This window comes from Cajanus cajan, chromosome 2, assembly GCF_000230855.2.
Source record: "Cajanus cajan strain Asha chromosome 2, NIPB_CcT2T_4, whole genome shotgun sequence".
In the NCBI taxonomy this organism is placed as follows: Eukaryota; Viridiplantae; Streptophyta; class Magnoliopsida; order Fabales; family Fabaceae; genus Cajanus; species Cajanus cajan.
Genome location: NC_138518.1, coordinates 53,654,311 through 53,672,301, shown reverse-complemented (window position 1 = coordinate 53,672,301; position 17,991 = coordinate 53,654,311). Strand labels below are relative to the sequence as shown.

General features: G+C 27.8%; 1 protein-coding gene across 2 annotated transcripts; it reads right to left on the bottom strand.

The window, feature by feature from the left end:
• Positions 1-10,584: 10,584 nt before the first annotated feature.
• LOC145954368 (uncharacterized) lies at positions 10,585-15,675 on the bottom strand. 2 transcript variants are annotated; one of them, XR_014431569.1, is made up of 4 exons: positions 14,446-15,675; positions 14,284-14,317; positions 13,728-13,850; positions 10,585-13,107 (listed from the first exon to the last, which is right to left on the bottom strand). XR_014431569.1 is itself a non-coding variant. In XM_083068437.1 (3 exons), the coding sequence occupies exons 1-3, from the start codon at positions 14,908-14,910 to the stop codon at positions 13,834-13,836; spliced, it is 516 nt and encodes a 171-aa protein (XP_082924563.1). In that variant the 5' UTR covers positions 14,911-15,675; the 3' UTR covers positions 13,160-13,833. The 2 variants fall into 2 exon arrangements, 1 of the variants encoding a protein (XP_082924563.1); XM_083068437.1 differs by lacking the exon at positions 10,585-13,107 and having other exon boundaries at positions 13,160-13,850.
• Positions 15,676-17,991: the final 2,316 nt, after the last annotated feature.

Below are 17,991 nucleotides of genomic sequence, written 5' to 3'. Positions count from 1 at the left end.
ATCTATTGGAATCGAAAAAGGGGGTTTATAGGGGCTTATATTTCACGCACTTTAATCAAGACCCCTTAGTGAGCTTTATTTATTTGTTACAAATTTAAAAGAGATTTAGAGGTCAAAATCATCTATCCGCATTTTCCATTTTATTATAAATTTTTTTAATTTACGCTTTGCTAAATACGAATAACTTCATATTAAATATAATATTAAGAGATTTAAAAAGATAACTAATGTATGGGGAATAATATATTTTATTTGAGGGGTTAATGAAATTAATGGAAGTAACTACCGAGAGAGCTTGACATTGAATGTTGTGAGGGTGGTTTGTAAAATTTATTAAGGGGAAAAGACTAAATTGAATTATTGCATTTATTAATTTTATAAATTATAATATAATTACATTTTTTTTTAATTGTAAGTTTATAGTTAGTTTTGCATTCTGTACAGATTTTATGTGTTCTAGAGAGGTCATCAAAATGACCAACTTGTTTAAAGCCAACATTACGTACTTCTTGCATAACATTGACTGGGGGACTATTGTTTCGGGAAGTGTATCAACGTGAAAGATCATTATACAAGATATAGCAACCAAACAACATAAAAGTATATCTAACTCAGGATTGTCATGTAAAAACAAAGGTTCGACATCAAAATATATATCTATATATGGTTGGGAACTAAGGATGTATGCAGTAATTCGGATCAAATCCTTAGGATAACATAAAACAAGTATCTTTGTGTGATTACATATTCCAAATATATGAATATATATATATATAGGGGGCAACATAACATCTTCCTACAACCGATTCTAACTATACAACTATCAGAGAACACAATCTTTGGAGATCTAGCCACTCCAACCATATCTCTCCTATTGCTCACAAACTAAGCTTCAAACTTACTCATGATCTTTGTGGTATTCAATATGATCATTACAGTTCAATAGAAGGAAAATAGGGGTTAACTTGGTAAACAAAGCATTATCATATGTATGCAAATATATAGAGGAAATATCATCAATATTTAATTTCCTTTTTAATCCCTATTTTTATTAAAATAGTCCATTTCAGTCTTTACATAGTTAATTATTTTTCAAATTAGTCTTTACCGTTAATTTTAAACAAATTCCCTTTATGATTGAAATTACGTTAAATATGGAAATTACATGACATCTACTTGGTAGTTGGTATAGCTAGCCATTAAAAAGTTGAAGAGTCAAAGGAAAAAGTTGAGGGTGTTTTTTTCACTAATGACATACAATCATCATAATAAGAATCATCAATAGAAGTAATATATTTTAGAGCCTTTTCAACCTAAGGTCAATATTATATTGCATTAATAGTATAAACATACTCTCCAATTCCAAAAAGAATGAAATATTATCGTTATGATTTTCTAAGCATTCAATGTCACAATAGCTATAAGATTTAGATCATAAAGACCTAAAGGGGATTCAAAGAGAACATCAAAATCAACAAGTCACAAAAGATGCTTCAATGCTTCTTCAACATAAGGGTCAAACACTAAGATATTCTCCTCTAATCATTAACATGAGACAATTCATTTTCGTGAATAACTTGTATTCTCTTTAAAGCATCAAGTAATGGAGAACCACTATGACCTAAAGTTGTCAAAATGCAAAACTCTCATACAAGGCTTTTCATAAAGTGATCTATAAGTGTTTTCTCAATACTATTTTTAACAAAATTTAGAGAAGATAACTTTTGATAAAAAAAAATTCTTTAATAGGCAATTTTTTAATAAAGGTTTTCATCATTGAACTGTAAAGGCACCATTACTTAGATCCATACAATGAGATTTGACAATTTTAAAAATTTGCTTCCTTTAGAAGTTGAATTTTATGCTTTAAAAACATTTTTAATTTATTTAAACATCCAACATATAAAATTGAACTTTAACTATTTTTTTACTAAACATTCATCATTTCACACATCATAATCACAACATTTAACATTATACTCATCATACAACATGCTACATTAACCAACTCACATATACACTCATCATTATGTTAACATTTATCAACATACTCAACTTCTAACAATTTTTCTTTCACCCAAGATGATTCATTAAGTGAACATAAGAAAAGGAATTTTTCTTAGCAAACACCCTTTGCTAAGCATTCTTCAAAAAAGGTCCCAAGGTAGAGACCAAAATTGATCACTAAGCCAAAAGGTTTGACTAAAAGGCTCTTCCATCTCAAAGGAAATAATTCTTTGAGTGAGATCTTATTAAGCAAAATAAAATGGCCATCTCATAAAACCCAAAATTCATTAAGCGAACATCCATATTGGAGTGGATTTAAAAAATTGTCTCATAAAGGCTAAAACTCACTTATCCAATCATTTTTGTTGAGTAGAAATTTCAAGGCCTTCCAAAACACTTAACAGCTTGGATAAGCGAATGTCAGTTTGTTAAGCCAAGATTCGTCATGTTCATTAGTTTCACTGAGCGAGACCTATCTCAGTGAGCAAAAATGCAACATTTACACTTGGTCCTTCATCTAATGAAGGCTCACTAAACAAGGATGCCCAAAAACAAACCAGAATACATTCAATGGGACATTGGAATGAGGGGGAGTGGAACTGGGATTTCGGGTGGAGAAGAAACTGGTTAGGGAGGGACTCTGAGGAGTGGGAGAATCTACAAAGGAGACTACAAGGGTTACAATTTGACAGTCATAAAAAGGACTGGAAATGGTTGTTGGGGAATACTCAAGCATATACAGTGAAGTCCACCTATGGTGAATTACTATCTTGGAAAGTTGGGTCAGAAGAGGTACCTTTCCTAAAAGAGTTGTGGTCACTTAAAATCCCCCCTAAGGCAAAAATACTAACATGGAGAATGTACTTTGAGGGCCTACCAACTATAGATAACTTGAAAAAGAGAAACATACAGATAGCTTAGAATGAGGAAAGATGGAGGTTTTGTCTTGAGGAAACAGAAACAACAACACACTTATTTTTTCACTGTAGTAAGGTTGATCAGGTTTGGAAATTATGTTACAAGTGGGCCAATTTTAATATAGTTTTACCAGCAAATGCAATTCAACACTTCCAACAACTTCCAGGACACAGCTACAAAAACAAGCAAGCATCAAGATGAAAAATAATGTGGACGGCAACTGTTTACAATATTTGGATGACAAGAAACAATAATATCTTCAGAGTGCAGGGAGTTGATATACAACAATTGGAGTAGAAAATCATATTTACAACTCGGTCATGGTTGAAAATGGATAAGGATTTTCCATTCAACTATTTGCAATGGGAGTCAGCACCAGGGGTATGCATTATAGAAGATGAAGGATAAAGATAGGAAGACTTACAAGGGGACACCAGGGATGACACAAGAGATAATAATAATCTGAGTGGTTGAGTGGAAAAAAGGGTTCTATACAGGGCATTAAATGATTGGTAGAAAAAAAAATGAGAGTGAATGTCAACTACTCTTATCTTAAGGGCGAATTCGGGATTCACTGTTTTGCTTTGCAATGTTGGGTCAAATTACTTTTAGGTAGGATACTAAGATTTTGTTTGGTTAATTCGTAATTTGGATAGTTAATCTACATTACCCCTAACCAATACCTTGTAAATATGGGATTATGGCACCCCTAGTGCCACAATATAATTTTATTTGGCCATTTCAAAAAAAAAAAAAAAAAACAAGGATGCCCAAACCCTTCAACATATAGGGCGAAAGTGACCAAAACAAAAATCTAACTCTTCAATAACTATATTTGCAACATCAAAATACCATTGTCACTACAAGAAAACACATTAGAGTCAGGTTTATTCTTGACTTTAAAGAAAATAAGCTAACTCTTTATTGAATATAGTGAAGAACATGCATCGATTGACTAGACGACACTCTAAAATCATTGTGTCAGTTTTATTAGGCTAACACTTATTACATTCGACTAATGTGACACAAAGATCGTCCCCAAATATATTTTTGTGAAAATAATTTATTCATGAATGATAGAGTCAGTTTTAATTACATTAATTTAATAAATTTAGAATTATATTTATGTTTTGTTAGTTAAGATGACATATACTATTCTAATATATTTTTAGTGTTAACTAAACTGATTCTATGCTTAGTTTAAATTTTATTTTTTTTGTTTAGAGTGAGCTTGTTTGATTTAATCCAATATAATTGTGTTTTTCTTTAACTTGTTTATTTTTGTGTGGGCTTGAATGACACTACATTTTTTTACATAATTTTGCGATTATTGTGTTCTCTTCTCTAACACTATTATTTTTTTAATGAATTTTTAACTGGTTTCTTCTCGTGGGACTCTAATTTAGTGAGACTTGCAGCACTTTTTTTTTTCTCATCTTATAATTGTTTCCTTCTAGTGGCTCCCCTAATAAGAAAGGAACTTATTGCAAGTTGAAGTGTCATGTCAACGGTTAAATAATATGAGTGAGAAGAGGGCTGATGGGTGGAATAAGAGAGTTTTTTTTTTTTTTTGGAAGGTGGAGGGGGGAATATGGCCGGGGAAGATGAGTTAGGGTTAGGGAGGGGAGAGGTCAAGCGTGCATAAGAAGAGGAAGAGGGGGGCACAAGGAGACTTTTTAAAATTTGATTTTATGCTTACCTTAAAATTTAGCTAATATGTTTAGTTCATGACAAATTTTTTTATGTACTAAAAAAAAAAAGTCAATTTAGCCACCAAATTTAGCGTCTGAGTATTTAGCGTCTGAGTATTTAAAGTTAATTTAGTGACCGAATTAGCGATCGAATATTTTCAGTAGCAATTTATCGGATGCTAATTCCGTCAATATTCGGTTTATAAATTCCATATCCTTTATCGAATGAATAGTCATCAAATTATATGCAAATTTGCGCCCGAATTTGTTTTCAGTGGCTAAATTGACGATGAAAAAGTTTCGGTCGCTAAAATCAATACAAAAATATTATTATTTATAATAATAGTAGTGACCAAATAAAAATCGGTCGCTAAATGTAAATTTTTTAAAAAATTTAAGAACATGTTTTTTTTTAAAGAAAGCAAATATAAAAATATATAATATTATTTTTATAATGATAAGAAATAAAAATCATGACCCTTCCAATAAAATTATTGTATTTTTTAAAAAAACACAAATTATATAATTTAAAATAGATAATATATTATGATGTATTAAAAAATGAGAAACATAATGTTATAAAAAAAAATTAAATAATAATTTTTATTTGATTCTTTTAAAAAATTTAGACTAATTTGAATAATAATTTATCTAACAAATTTATTTATTTTTCTCTTGAGAAATTTATTTCTCTTTTATCATACTTAATATTTTATTTTTTTAGATAATATGAAAATACACAATTTATTATGCTTTCCAATTTTGTTAAGGTAAATAAACTTCTTTTTGTAAATCTTATTTTATTTCAATTATTGTTTTAAAAATTACACTTAAACATCTAGTTCAATTGATATAAACGTGTTAGTTCCATCAACTTAAAAATAATTGGTTTATATAAGAATTAATAAGAATTTATCAAGCAAATCTAAAATTGAAAAAAAAAAAGTTGATTGTTTTAAAATAATTATTGTGTTAACTTAACAATAACCATCATAAAATTTTCAAATGTATTTTTAATTTAATTATTCATAAAAAAATACTTTTAGATTAAGCATTCACCAAAAAAGATACTTTTAATTAAAATATATTTTTAAAATTTTATTAATTCATTGTCATTCTCTCAATTGATTAAAAAGTGATAGAAAAACATAATTAATATTCAATTAGTTTAATAAATAAAAATTATAAAAAGAAATTATATATATAAATATACACACCAATAACACGAGAAATCAATTACTTAGAATATGTTACTATCTATCTTTGATTATATATGTACTAATTTTAGGTAGATATTGTTCTTTTAAGGAGACGTGATTTTACTATTATATATGAATATAATCTCGCCACCAGAAATTGATTCAACAATAGCCATATATTTTAAAATATTTTTATTTTGTTTAATGATAAATTTTTAAAATAAAAATATTTATTTAAAATATATCTAATATACATATATATTTTTTAAAATTATATTAACTAAATATGTATATAATAGTTTATCTTAGAAATCAATTCATTTAGATATTATAAAATATTTTATTTGAAACATCAATAAACATATTTTATTATCTTTTCATTTTAATTTATGTAAAATGTTAAGAATATTTAAGTTAACATGAATAAAAAAAATAACCATTATAAGATTTAAAAAAATTAATTTAATTATTTATAAAAATACTTTGAAAAATATTTTTAATTAAAATATATTTTAAAAATTTTGTTAATCCATTATCATTCACTCACTTTATTAAAAGGTGATAAAATATAATTAATTTTCAATTAATTTAATAAAATAAAAACATTAAAATAAATAAATATATAAATATATATATATATATATATATATATATATATTCACATACATATTTATATATATATATATATATATATATATACCATTATATATAATATAAATTTATATATATAGGCATTATATTTTGAAATAATTATATTTATTTGATGATAAATTTTCATCTTCTTTATAAAAATAATTCTATGAAAAATTTAAGAAAAATTATTTCTAAAAAAAATATTTCTTCAATATGTTATTTTCAAATAACAAATTCAACGCAAGAAAAGAATATACTTAAGTAAGTTTTAATAATAATTACAATAGTTAAAATAAGTAAGTGTTTTTAAGACAATACTAATATTAATATGGTACGACTAAAAGGATATTTTAAAAATTTAATGAAAAATATGATGAAATTTATTATTTAAGAAGAATAAAATGCATATTTTTATTACAAAATCTCCAATTATAAAGAAATAATAAAAGTTACCTTTGTTTAAAATCCAAATCGACTAATTTAATAAGAATGAATCAAGTGATTGTTTAATCAATTTAAAAAAAAAATCAAATTATTTTAAAACCAATCCAAAAGCAATGTAAAAAATTGTTTAAATCAAAGTTTTTTTTTAATGTTCCTTTTTATTTTTATTTTTTATTTACTCAAAACATATTTTTAAGGTAAATAAAACACCATTTTTTTTTTTTGAAGGGAAAACACCATATTTAAGAATTACAGATATGTATACATTATTTTTTTTTCAATTATTTAATAGAATATATAGTTATTTGCATTATTCTGTAATTATTTGTACATTGACTTCTTATAATAATGTATTATTTTATTAATGAAATTACTTTACAACATTAGAATATAAATTTAATTACTATGGATTTGACCATAGTTTAACCACACGGTAAAATACTAGTTCCAATAAAATCTAACGTTGAATTCCATTAATTTAATGACTTATAATCATCAATTATAAAATTTTATCTATTTAATTTATTATATTTTTAATATAAAATTTATATAAATTTAGGCTCCTAAATTTCTAATGAATCTGAGCGGGCCAACAAATGTGCATATCATAAGAAAGGTTTATGATATATACGTCTCCTTTTTTATAAGTACACTTCTTTTATTTTTTTTTAAAAAAAATATTTGTAGTTATTTTTAAATTTTTCTAATTTTATACTTCCAACCTTTCAATTTGCTACTTTCTTCTTTTTTTTCACACATTTTTTCTTTCTTTTTTCTTTCAATTTTCACATGCATCATCTTGTCTTCTTCCAATTTATTACCTATTTTAGTAAATAGTTTTAACTTTAATTTCTCGATTTTTATATTATTTTGTTTTTCCCTCATCTCTTTCACTTTTTCATATGTACCAGAACTGATACGTGACAATATTGTAGTAAAAGCGGGGAGAGAGGAGATAATAGTAGGGAAATTGAAAGAGGAAGGGAGAATAAAGTAATGTAAAACTAAAAAAAATAAAATTACTTACTAAAATAGGTGGGGTGAAGGAAAGATAAGGGGGGTACATGTGAAAATTGAAGAAAGAAGAGAAGATGTGTGAAAAAAATACTAAATTAAATATTATGGATATAAAATTAAAAAATTAAAGTAAAAAATCAAGAATATTTAAGAAATTTAATTATTTTTTAAAAAAAGAAGGTGTATATATGGTGAACCCATAAGAAATTCGTCCAGCAGCCCACTTTTACACATTGGCCTGGTAGACCCGATTCACCGCATCTAAAACCCATGTCATAAATTTGGGCCAAATAACATTGTAAATCCGAACTAAAACCTGCACGTTGCATGATAATGCAAAGGTTGATGATATATACAAGTCCTTTTTTCTATAAGTACACCTCTTTTTAAAAAAATAATTAAATTTTAATTTTTTTTTAAATTTTACACTTATAACATTTTATTTAGTACTTTTTTTCACGTATTTTTCCTTTTTTTTTCTTTCTAATTTTTACATGTACCCCCTTACCTTTCTTTCACCCCACCTATTTTGTTAATATGTGAAAATTGAAAGAGAACAAAAAGTGTATGAAAAAAGAAAGTAGCAAATTAAAAGTTGAAGGTGTAAAATTATAAAAATTAAAAAAAAATTACAATATTTTATAATTTTTTTAAAAAAATAAAGGAGGTGTACTTGTAAAAAAATGGAGGTGTATATATCATGAGCTAATGCAAATAATTATATATTCTATTAAATAAATTTTGGCCAAATAACCGCAGGAAAGAAACGCCATCTAGGGTTTTGAAAAACTAAACCCTGCACGTGGTAAATCCAAACACGAGCTTCTGAATCTCACGCATCAGTGGAACACCCAAACCCGAAGCTTTGTGTGGTATAGCATAAGATTAGAAGCTTTGCGTGGTATAGCATGCTATTTGTAGGTATGGTTTTTAGGCTAGTTATTGTTTAAGTCGATTTATGATGGAATAACTATGTAAAAACTTTACACTATTAGTGCATATGGTATTTACTCTTATTATCAGTCTAGTTTTATTAGCTTGGTTTTGATGTTTTTCTTGGATCGTTATATGCTTGGCTTGAAAACCATGCCTCTTATGAAGCTATAGTGGATGGAGCAAATGTTTTTACCAACAAATTTTGCTGATGGCGGATTTAGCATTTCTCAGGTTGTATGCCTAAGTTATAGAATCCTTTTACCTTTACATTCTAAACAAGTTACGTGAGTGTTTGCTCTTCTATGATACGTAAGCTTTATTCCTAATACAGCTAATTGTGTTTGTATTGTTGATCTTTTGTAATAGTGCAGCTTGATAATGTTGTAAAAGAACTCTACAATCAGAGTGGGAAGAAATGCTTAAAAACCATTGCTTACTTTTTTAATTTCATGGACACATTACATACTTTTTGAGACACAACTTTATCACTAAATATTTGTCATATACTTTTATTTTGGATGCTTTATATTAGTTGTGATTTAGAAGATTTTATTTGACTTTTACAATTCGTTATTAGTTATGTCATTTTTATTTTGGATTCTTTTTATTAATTAGTTGTGATTTTGAATAAGATTATCATATATTATATATGTTAATTACTTTTATTGTGATATTAGTACTATATATGCATCATCAATTTTAGTGTTATTGTTTATGACTGTTACATAGGTTCAAAATGGAAATTAAAATAAATCAAATAAATAGTGGTTCAACTATAAATTTTACGACTGATTTTTTTGTCTCTAAAAAATAAAGCAACTTAGCAAATGAAATTGTGATGAAATATAATTTATAGTGACTGAATTTACAAAAGAATATAACTCTTAACGATTGAAAAATATATAATTAATAATTTAGTGATGTAAATAATGACTAAATTTACGACGCCTATAAAACTTAATAAAATAAGAAATAAATATTTAGTGAGTGATTTAGAGACTAAATGAAAAATGTATTTATTTTATTTAAAAAATGAAAACATACTTAGCGATGGATTTAACGATGTCTCATCTAGTCATCAATTTGGTTTCTATATACAACATCGACCAAATTGATAGTGACCATTTTGTGACCTTTTCAGTCACTAAACAGCGACCTGACATATTTCTGTTGCTATATAGTTTTGTGATAAGTGTTTTTGCAACTACTTCAATTCAGTTGCTAATTCGGTCACTAAGGTAACTAGAAACCGATTTTTGTGGTCGCTAAATGCCTTTTTTTGTAGTATAATTCACTACAAAAAAATCAAATTTTAGCGACCACCAAAATCAGTCGCTATTTAGGTAAATTCAGTCGCTATTTCATTCAGCGACCGAAATAGCGACCGAAAAAATCCGTCGCTAAAACCCTGGTCGCTATTTCAAATAGCGACCGAAATTTTTTCCGTCGCAATTTAGCGACCGAAAAATCAGTCGCTAGCCAATAAAAATCCGTCGCTAAAATTTTGGTCTCCTAACTTTTGAGACCAATTTTGCGACCGAATTTTTTGGTAGCAATTTCCGTCGCTAATTTTTGTATTTATTTAATAAAAACATTTTATAAATCAGTCGCTAAATCGGTCGCTAAAAAACTGAAATAGGTACGGATAAATTCGATCGCTGAAATAGGTACGGATAAATTCGGTCGCTATTTCGGTCGCTAAAAAAACTGAAATAGGTACGAATAAAATTAGTCGCTATTTCGGTCGCTAAAAACCTGAAATAGATACAGATAAAATGGGTCGCTATTTCGGTCGCTAAAAATTTGAAATAGCCACCAATTATTTTGGTCACTATTTCAGTTGCTAATAACTTTAATTAGCTACAAATAATTTCAGTCGCTATTTCGGTCACTAAAATATACCAATATTTTTAAATTCTTTTTTAATTATAAATTTATACCTGTTAATGAATATGTAATTAACAATATATTTATTACACAATTTATAATAATAAACTAGAACATACTAAAAGACAAAATCTTATCGAAGAAGATTTATATTATAGTGAAAACTAAATAAAATATAAGTATGTCAATATAGTATGCTAAAAACACAATAATAACATAAAACGTTTAAACTTGAACAAAGTAATAGTCAAATACAATAAAATATCCCGAAACAAGTAAAATAAAGAAGCTTAATTAAGGGTCTTCTGCTATGTCATCAAGAGCATCATCAACAGCATGGTCAGGATCATCTGGGGTAGTACTCGGTGCAGGAGGGGTTGGCCTTAAAGGGTCAATGTTGAGATGGCGTAGTATATACTGCATCTGCTCATCATGCTGTTGAACTTGTATTAGCTTCCTTTTATATAATGTCAACTAACTTACAAAAAAGAATAATTTCTAAGTTATAAATTAAAACATAACTGAATTGGAATTTCTAAGTGATAGCCAGTGTCCAACAGCAGTCCAACAACATAACAAAATCAAGTACAAGAAAATAAACAAATTGGCCCCTTTCTTGAGTAAACTCATAGTATAAAACGAATCATCTTCTATTAACGATTTGGCAGCCCCCTAAGTGCAGAAGTAGCAACAAGAGAAGAGAATCAGGACAAAACATAAAACCCCTTGAGGATGAAACGAAAATTCAAATTGTCTGCTACTTTCTTGAAAAAAAGAAGAGACAGTAATCTGTCCATTAAAATTTTATATTCCATACCAAAGGAAGTTATATTTGCATGTCTAGTCAAGGAAGTTCATTTTGTTGTCAGAAAAGCCACAAGTTTATACATATCTAGAGAAACAACAATACAGCAAAGTAAAAGTAATTAGCATGGCGAATGAGATAAAAACTCATGTAAGGGAACGACTTTAGAACAGTATCTTAACTCCCAAAGAATGCTAACAAATACAACGAGCATAGAGTAAGAACTTGGCTCGAATGCATCTATCTTGTCAGGTTTCTTAAAGCAGTTTTTAAAAACTACTTAAAACTTCAATTGATCGATTATAATTGAAAAGCATGAAGATTAATACACTTTGTAAGGCATGATCAGAGAATCTTATTAAACATATAAACAAACAAAAAAGAACAAGTTGACAATTTTAACATGTGTGGACTATTATTTGGTTCTCAGTTTGTCAATTTTAATGTGGGTATGATAGAAGTGGACTTGGAAGTAGTACATGAACACAAAACCTATGAATTGTTTAAAATATTGATGACCTTATTATCCATGGATAACACATTATAATTTTAAACCAAAAAAGGCTATTAATCTTCATTCATAAAATTATTAGACTACCCAAAATTATTACATTATGCTAAATAATATTTAATTAATTGTGAAAAATTTTAGTAACCGTTAAAAAAAATCTGAGAATTACTTTTGCTTCTTTTGATTAAAAAAATATTTTCTTCTAATTCATAACCTTTTGGATTCCCTCTGTTCCTCTCATATTCAACATGTACAAGATCAGACTTAATAGTAACTTAGTAGTTGCTCATGAGTCTGCAATATAGGGAAGTATTAATTTAACCATTAATTTGACATGCCAAAAGAGATTTCATTGTGCCTTGTAAATTTTTTCTAGAATTTATGATTAAAACACCAAATTCAGCTTTTGAAAAAGATTTAAAAACTCAAAGTATTAGCAACCCAAAAACAAATTAAAGATCAAAGAAATACCTTATCAATTCTATTTATTACACAATTAAAGCAAGGGAAGTATTAATTCAAAATAATGATCTAATTAAAAGAAAATCATGTCCAAGAGAACATAGAAACCAATATTCAAACTTCTTTTTTATCCTTACTGTTGAACTTCTAATTAGAATGAAAAAAAATATTTAAATATGAATTGCAACAGGATTCACATAAGCAGAGGAACCAACACCCATGACTTAGATTCAAAATAATATTTATCCTTATTTAAACTTGTATAATTAGAAAAGAAAGAATTATTAGAATTATTATATACTAGAGTATTATCATATTTAACAACTTTATTAGAATTATTATATACTAGATTATAGCTTATTTTTATAGACATATTGCCAAGTACAGGCGTTATTGGACCAGTTAGCATGTTTCCATGAAGGTACCTAATTAAATGAAGAAATCACGCAACAAGAAAAATAAGGTAAGGATTCTTACACAGTAAAAAGTTAGAATCAGTTTTCTAGGCTTTTGCATATGGCAATAATTGATATCGCTGGCATGTCAACTATGATCTAAAGCACCGCAGCCACAATAGCAGCAGGGAAATATCACAGCCTGCATCAAAACAGATAAAAGAAACATCATTGAAATTTCATAACAGATGGTGCAATGTCATGAGTCATGTATTTAGAACTTTTTTATAGCCACAATTTTGTTTTGAAGTTCCCAAAATCTACCAATGCAGCTCACTCATTAGACTTTCCAATATGGTGTTTATCTAGAAAAACTCTATCATAATGTGGCTTTCGTTAGATATTTTGGCATTATATTTCATGAACTTTGTCCTTGAAAATTGTCACCAAATCACAAGCGCACACTAGCAATTCCTTTTGGTGTTGATGGATCGATAAAGATGGACTTATAAGCAATCATTTTTTCTCCATATAACACGAATATATCATCTTGAGAAAGAAACAAGATGCTGCCACTTTTTCCAAGTGAAGATATGTCCCTTAGACCATAACCACCACAAATGGATATCATGTACTCTACAACATCTAATTTAAACATCTCTCTCAAAAATTCTTGGAAATATATGCTTATGTAATTATGCAGAGAAAAAAGAAAATAAAAAGGATGTTATAGAAAGCTACATGTAGTTAAGAAACTAGGAGGCATACATTAATCAAGCACATGACACATTCAATTCATTAAATGAACTAGGAGGTATATACCTGTTTGGCAAGATTACAAGCACAATCTGGTGAGTTAAGGATTTCATAATAAAACACAAAAAAGTTGAGAGCAAGCCTAAGCCTAATCAAGTGGGTGGGGGCTAAGTCAGCAAGAGTAATATCCTGCATCAAGGAGACAAAAATTTCAATTTCAGTAACACACTAGTAACCACTAAAATCCATAATCATTGAGGGTGCAAGCATCTAAAACCTAATGGTTATACATATTTAAACAAAGGAACCAGGAACCCAGCAGCCTAATCATTGTAAAAAAGAAAAAACAACAAACAAACAAACATGAAAAACAAAGTGCAAAGGAAATGAACAGCGAGAAAAACACCATCAACAACAAGTAAACCATGGCATCACTTCAAAACACAATTGCTCGAACTCCAGACCTAATCACAGAAAGCCTCAAACAACATTCACAATTACTTGATCCATAAGTAATTATTAACAAGTAAAACTCAGCACCCTCATTGAAATCATTAAAGATGAAAGGCTACAACAACAAGAAGGAAACAACAGAGTAATTGAGAAGAGAAACTAAGCGCACCGTTTGGTATATCCTTTAGCTGCGTGCCACGTCCCTGAAAGAAAGAAAGAAAAAAGCAAACAGATCCAAACGATTCAAAACATGAAAACTCCACTCCAGTCCTCACGAACCCAGAAAATAAACAATTAAGTAATTAGATTAAATAAATAATATAAAGTGTACCTTCTCAATTGTGAAACCTTTACTAGCGGAGGATCTCGCAGACTTGGCCGGCGAGGGCACAGAGTAACGCTCCACCGTTTTCCTCTCCCTCGTTGGCCTCTCACTCGCCGGCGTAACTGGATCCTTCTTCTCCGATGCTTTACTCTTCTTCGGAGTCTCCTTGCCGCGTCCCTTTCCCTTAGCCTTCGCTTTCTCTTTCCCTTTCTCTTTCTCTTCCGCTTCGTCCTCCTCCTCTTCCACTTCTTCCTCATCGTCGTTGTCGTCTTTCTCCTCTTCATCGTCCTCGTCGATCTCTTTCTTCTCGCCGGCGTCTTCCTCTTCTACTTCCCGGTTGCTTGCTCCGTCGACATCATCCTCGGATTTAGCGGCCTCCACGGAAGCCTCCTTCTCCGGAATCTCGGAGGCCGGTGGCGATTTGGCGTCGTGGAGCGGAGGCTTGGAGTCTTCTAGGGTTTCGGTGGCCATGGATGGGGGAGGGGGGACCAGAGAATTGGGAACCCTAGCGTTGAGAGAAACCCTAGAATTGGAGGGAAAGGGAATAGAATCGTTGTGATTGGGATTAGAAGAGAGAGAGAAATGAAATTGGAGTTTGATGAGAGGGCGCGCTGGAGGGTGAAAGTGTGTGTGGGGTGGTTTTCAAAATTTGATGCCAAATTGTGAGCGGGTTTCGCCACTAGCTCACTCACTCACTCTTTCCCCCTTCTTTTTTGCTTTTCTCCTGGCAAAACTACTTACTACTAACCTAAAAAATAAGAAAATGGAAATTAATTAATTAATTATTAATTAATTAAGATTTTGGGAAAACCCCTATAGTGAATTGTAACGGAGGGAGGGACTGCCTCGCTCTCTAGCCTCACCTGCTTGTTAATTGCGAAATAATGATTACTGATTATTATTATTATTATTACTGAATTATTGAATCTATGGGTCACTATATCCTGCCAAAGTGTAAGATGATGATATGTGAATTGTGATTAGGCATGGTAATTAAAAAATAAAAAATAAATATTTATGAGCATTTTTTTATATTTTTAATTTGTGCTTATTTTATTTAAAATAAATAAATAAATAATTTTTTAAAATTTAATTTAAATCAAACATGTTATTATTGAATTAGATTAAAATAAAGAAATTGTTTTAAATTTCACTTGTGTCGGATAATCATATTAATTTATTATCAAATTTTTAATTAGTTTCATATAAATAATTAAATAATATTTATCTTAAAAATACACATTATTTTTAAGGGTTGGATTGTTAAATTATAAAAATTAAATCATAATAAATCAAAATATTATAAAAATTATAATTCAAATAAAAAAAAATCAAAAGTATTAAATACATTAAAATATTATAATCAAAAGAAATCTAGTATTAAATCAAAAGAGTATAAAAATCATAACTAAAATTATAATAAATATTCTGATATTAAATATTTGTATCAAAGAAATTATTACAGATTTTAAATTTTATTTATTATGTTTTATAATCAAAAGATATCTAATACTAATTCAAAAGATTATAATAATTATAACTCAAATCATAATAAATAATTTGATATTAAATTTATTATATATTAAAATTAATTAAATATTTTTATCAAAGAAACTGATACAGATTTTATATTTTATTTACTATATTTTATAATCAAAAGAAATTCAATATTAAATTAAAAGATAATAAAAAATTATAACTAAAATCATAATAAATTTTCTAATATTAAATTTAGTATATATTAAAATTAATTCAATATTTATATTTAAGAAATTGTTACAGATTTTAAATATATATTTTAAAGTTTTTATTTTATTAAATTAATTGAAAATAAATTATATTTTATCACTTTTTAATAAAGTAAATGAATGATAATAAATTAACTAAAATTTTTAAATATATTTTAATTAAAAATATTTTTTTTATCAATACAATGACTAAAAGTATTATAATAAATAATGAAATTAAATAAATTAAATCTTATAATAGTTATTTTTTAATAATACTAAATTAAATATTCTAATTATTTTATAATAAATTAAAATAAAAAGATAATAAAATATTTTAACTGGTATTTCAAATAAAACACATTAAAATATTATAATCAAAAGAAATCCAGTATTAAATCAAAAGATTATAAAAATCATAATTAAAATTATAATAAATATTTTGATATTAAATATTTGTATAAAGATATTGCTACAGATTTTAGATTTTATTTATTATATTTTATAATCAAAAAGATTATAATAATTATAACTCAAATCCAGATAAATATTTTGATATTAAATTTATTATATATTAAAATTAATTAAATATTTTTATCAAAGAAACTAATACAGATTTTAGATTTTATTTACTATGTTTTATAATCAAAAGAAATCCAATATTAAATTATAAATAATAAAAATTATAAGCTTTTGTATTATATATATATATATATATATATATATATATATATATATATATATATATATATATATTACTTTCCCAAGAATACTAAGAAATCAAGTTGGTATAACGGTATGGCTGTTGGCTCATAACCCCCATAACCAAGGATTGAATCCTGGCTTTGTAATTTTAGTTAAAAAATGCGAAAAAATTTAGCTACCGAAATTAAATTCGGTCGCAATTGTTTGATAATTATTTTCAAAATTGGTCGCTAATTCCGTCGCAAACTATATTTTTATGAAACACAAGTAAATAGCGACCGATTTAGCGACCGATTTTCTCGCTACCACTCTAATCCGTCGCTAATTCGGTCGCAAAATAGCGACTTACAAATTTCAGTCGCTAAATCGGTCGCTAAACAGCGACTGATAAATTTCGGTCGCTAAATCTGTCGCTATTTTAATCAGTCGCTAAATAGCGACCGATAAAATTCGGTCGCTAATTTCGGTCGCTATTTTGTATTTTTCTTGTAGTGATTAAGAATCATGATTCATGAGAAATCATATATCTTGAGAATTAAGAATTTTTACAGCATTAAATAAGTAGATGGATATAACATAATGTTTTTATTGCATTAAAATTTTATTTTACTCCTTACACTACAAGAAATGTTACATACAGTGACATACAAAAAATATCACTATAAGTATAATATATGTAGGTATACATAACCCCAAGCGTGTGGTTCAGCGGTAGGAGTTGATTCACACTTAAGCAAGGTCAGGAGTTCGAATCCTACCTTGTGTATGCAGTCGCGTTAAATCTTGGGGTCAGCTATCCCACCCTTTGAGGTGCCTCCAACGTAGCGAGAAAATTAGTCACTGCTATCGACCTTGGATACTCTAGAAACAACCAAAAAAAAAAATATGTAGGTGTACATCTATTTGACATTTAGCTACATATAGATTTAGTGATGATTTTGAATGAGATTTAACAACATATGTTATATGTCATTAGAGCTTATATCCATTCTTTTTAACAATATACTAATATATATTGTATTTATTGTGTGAGTAAAAATAATTTTTAATAATACATATTGTATCCCTATAAGGTATGTCTCACTATATGATAATTTTCTTGTAGTGTTAGTTTCACACG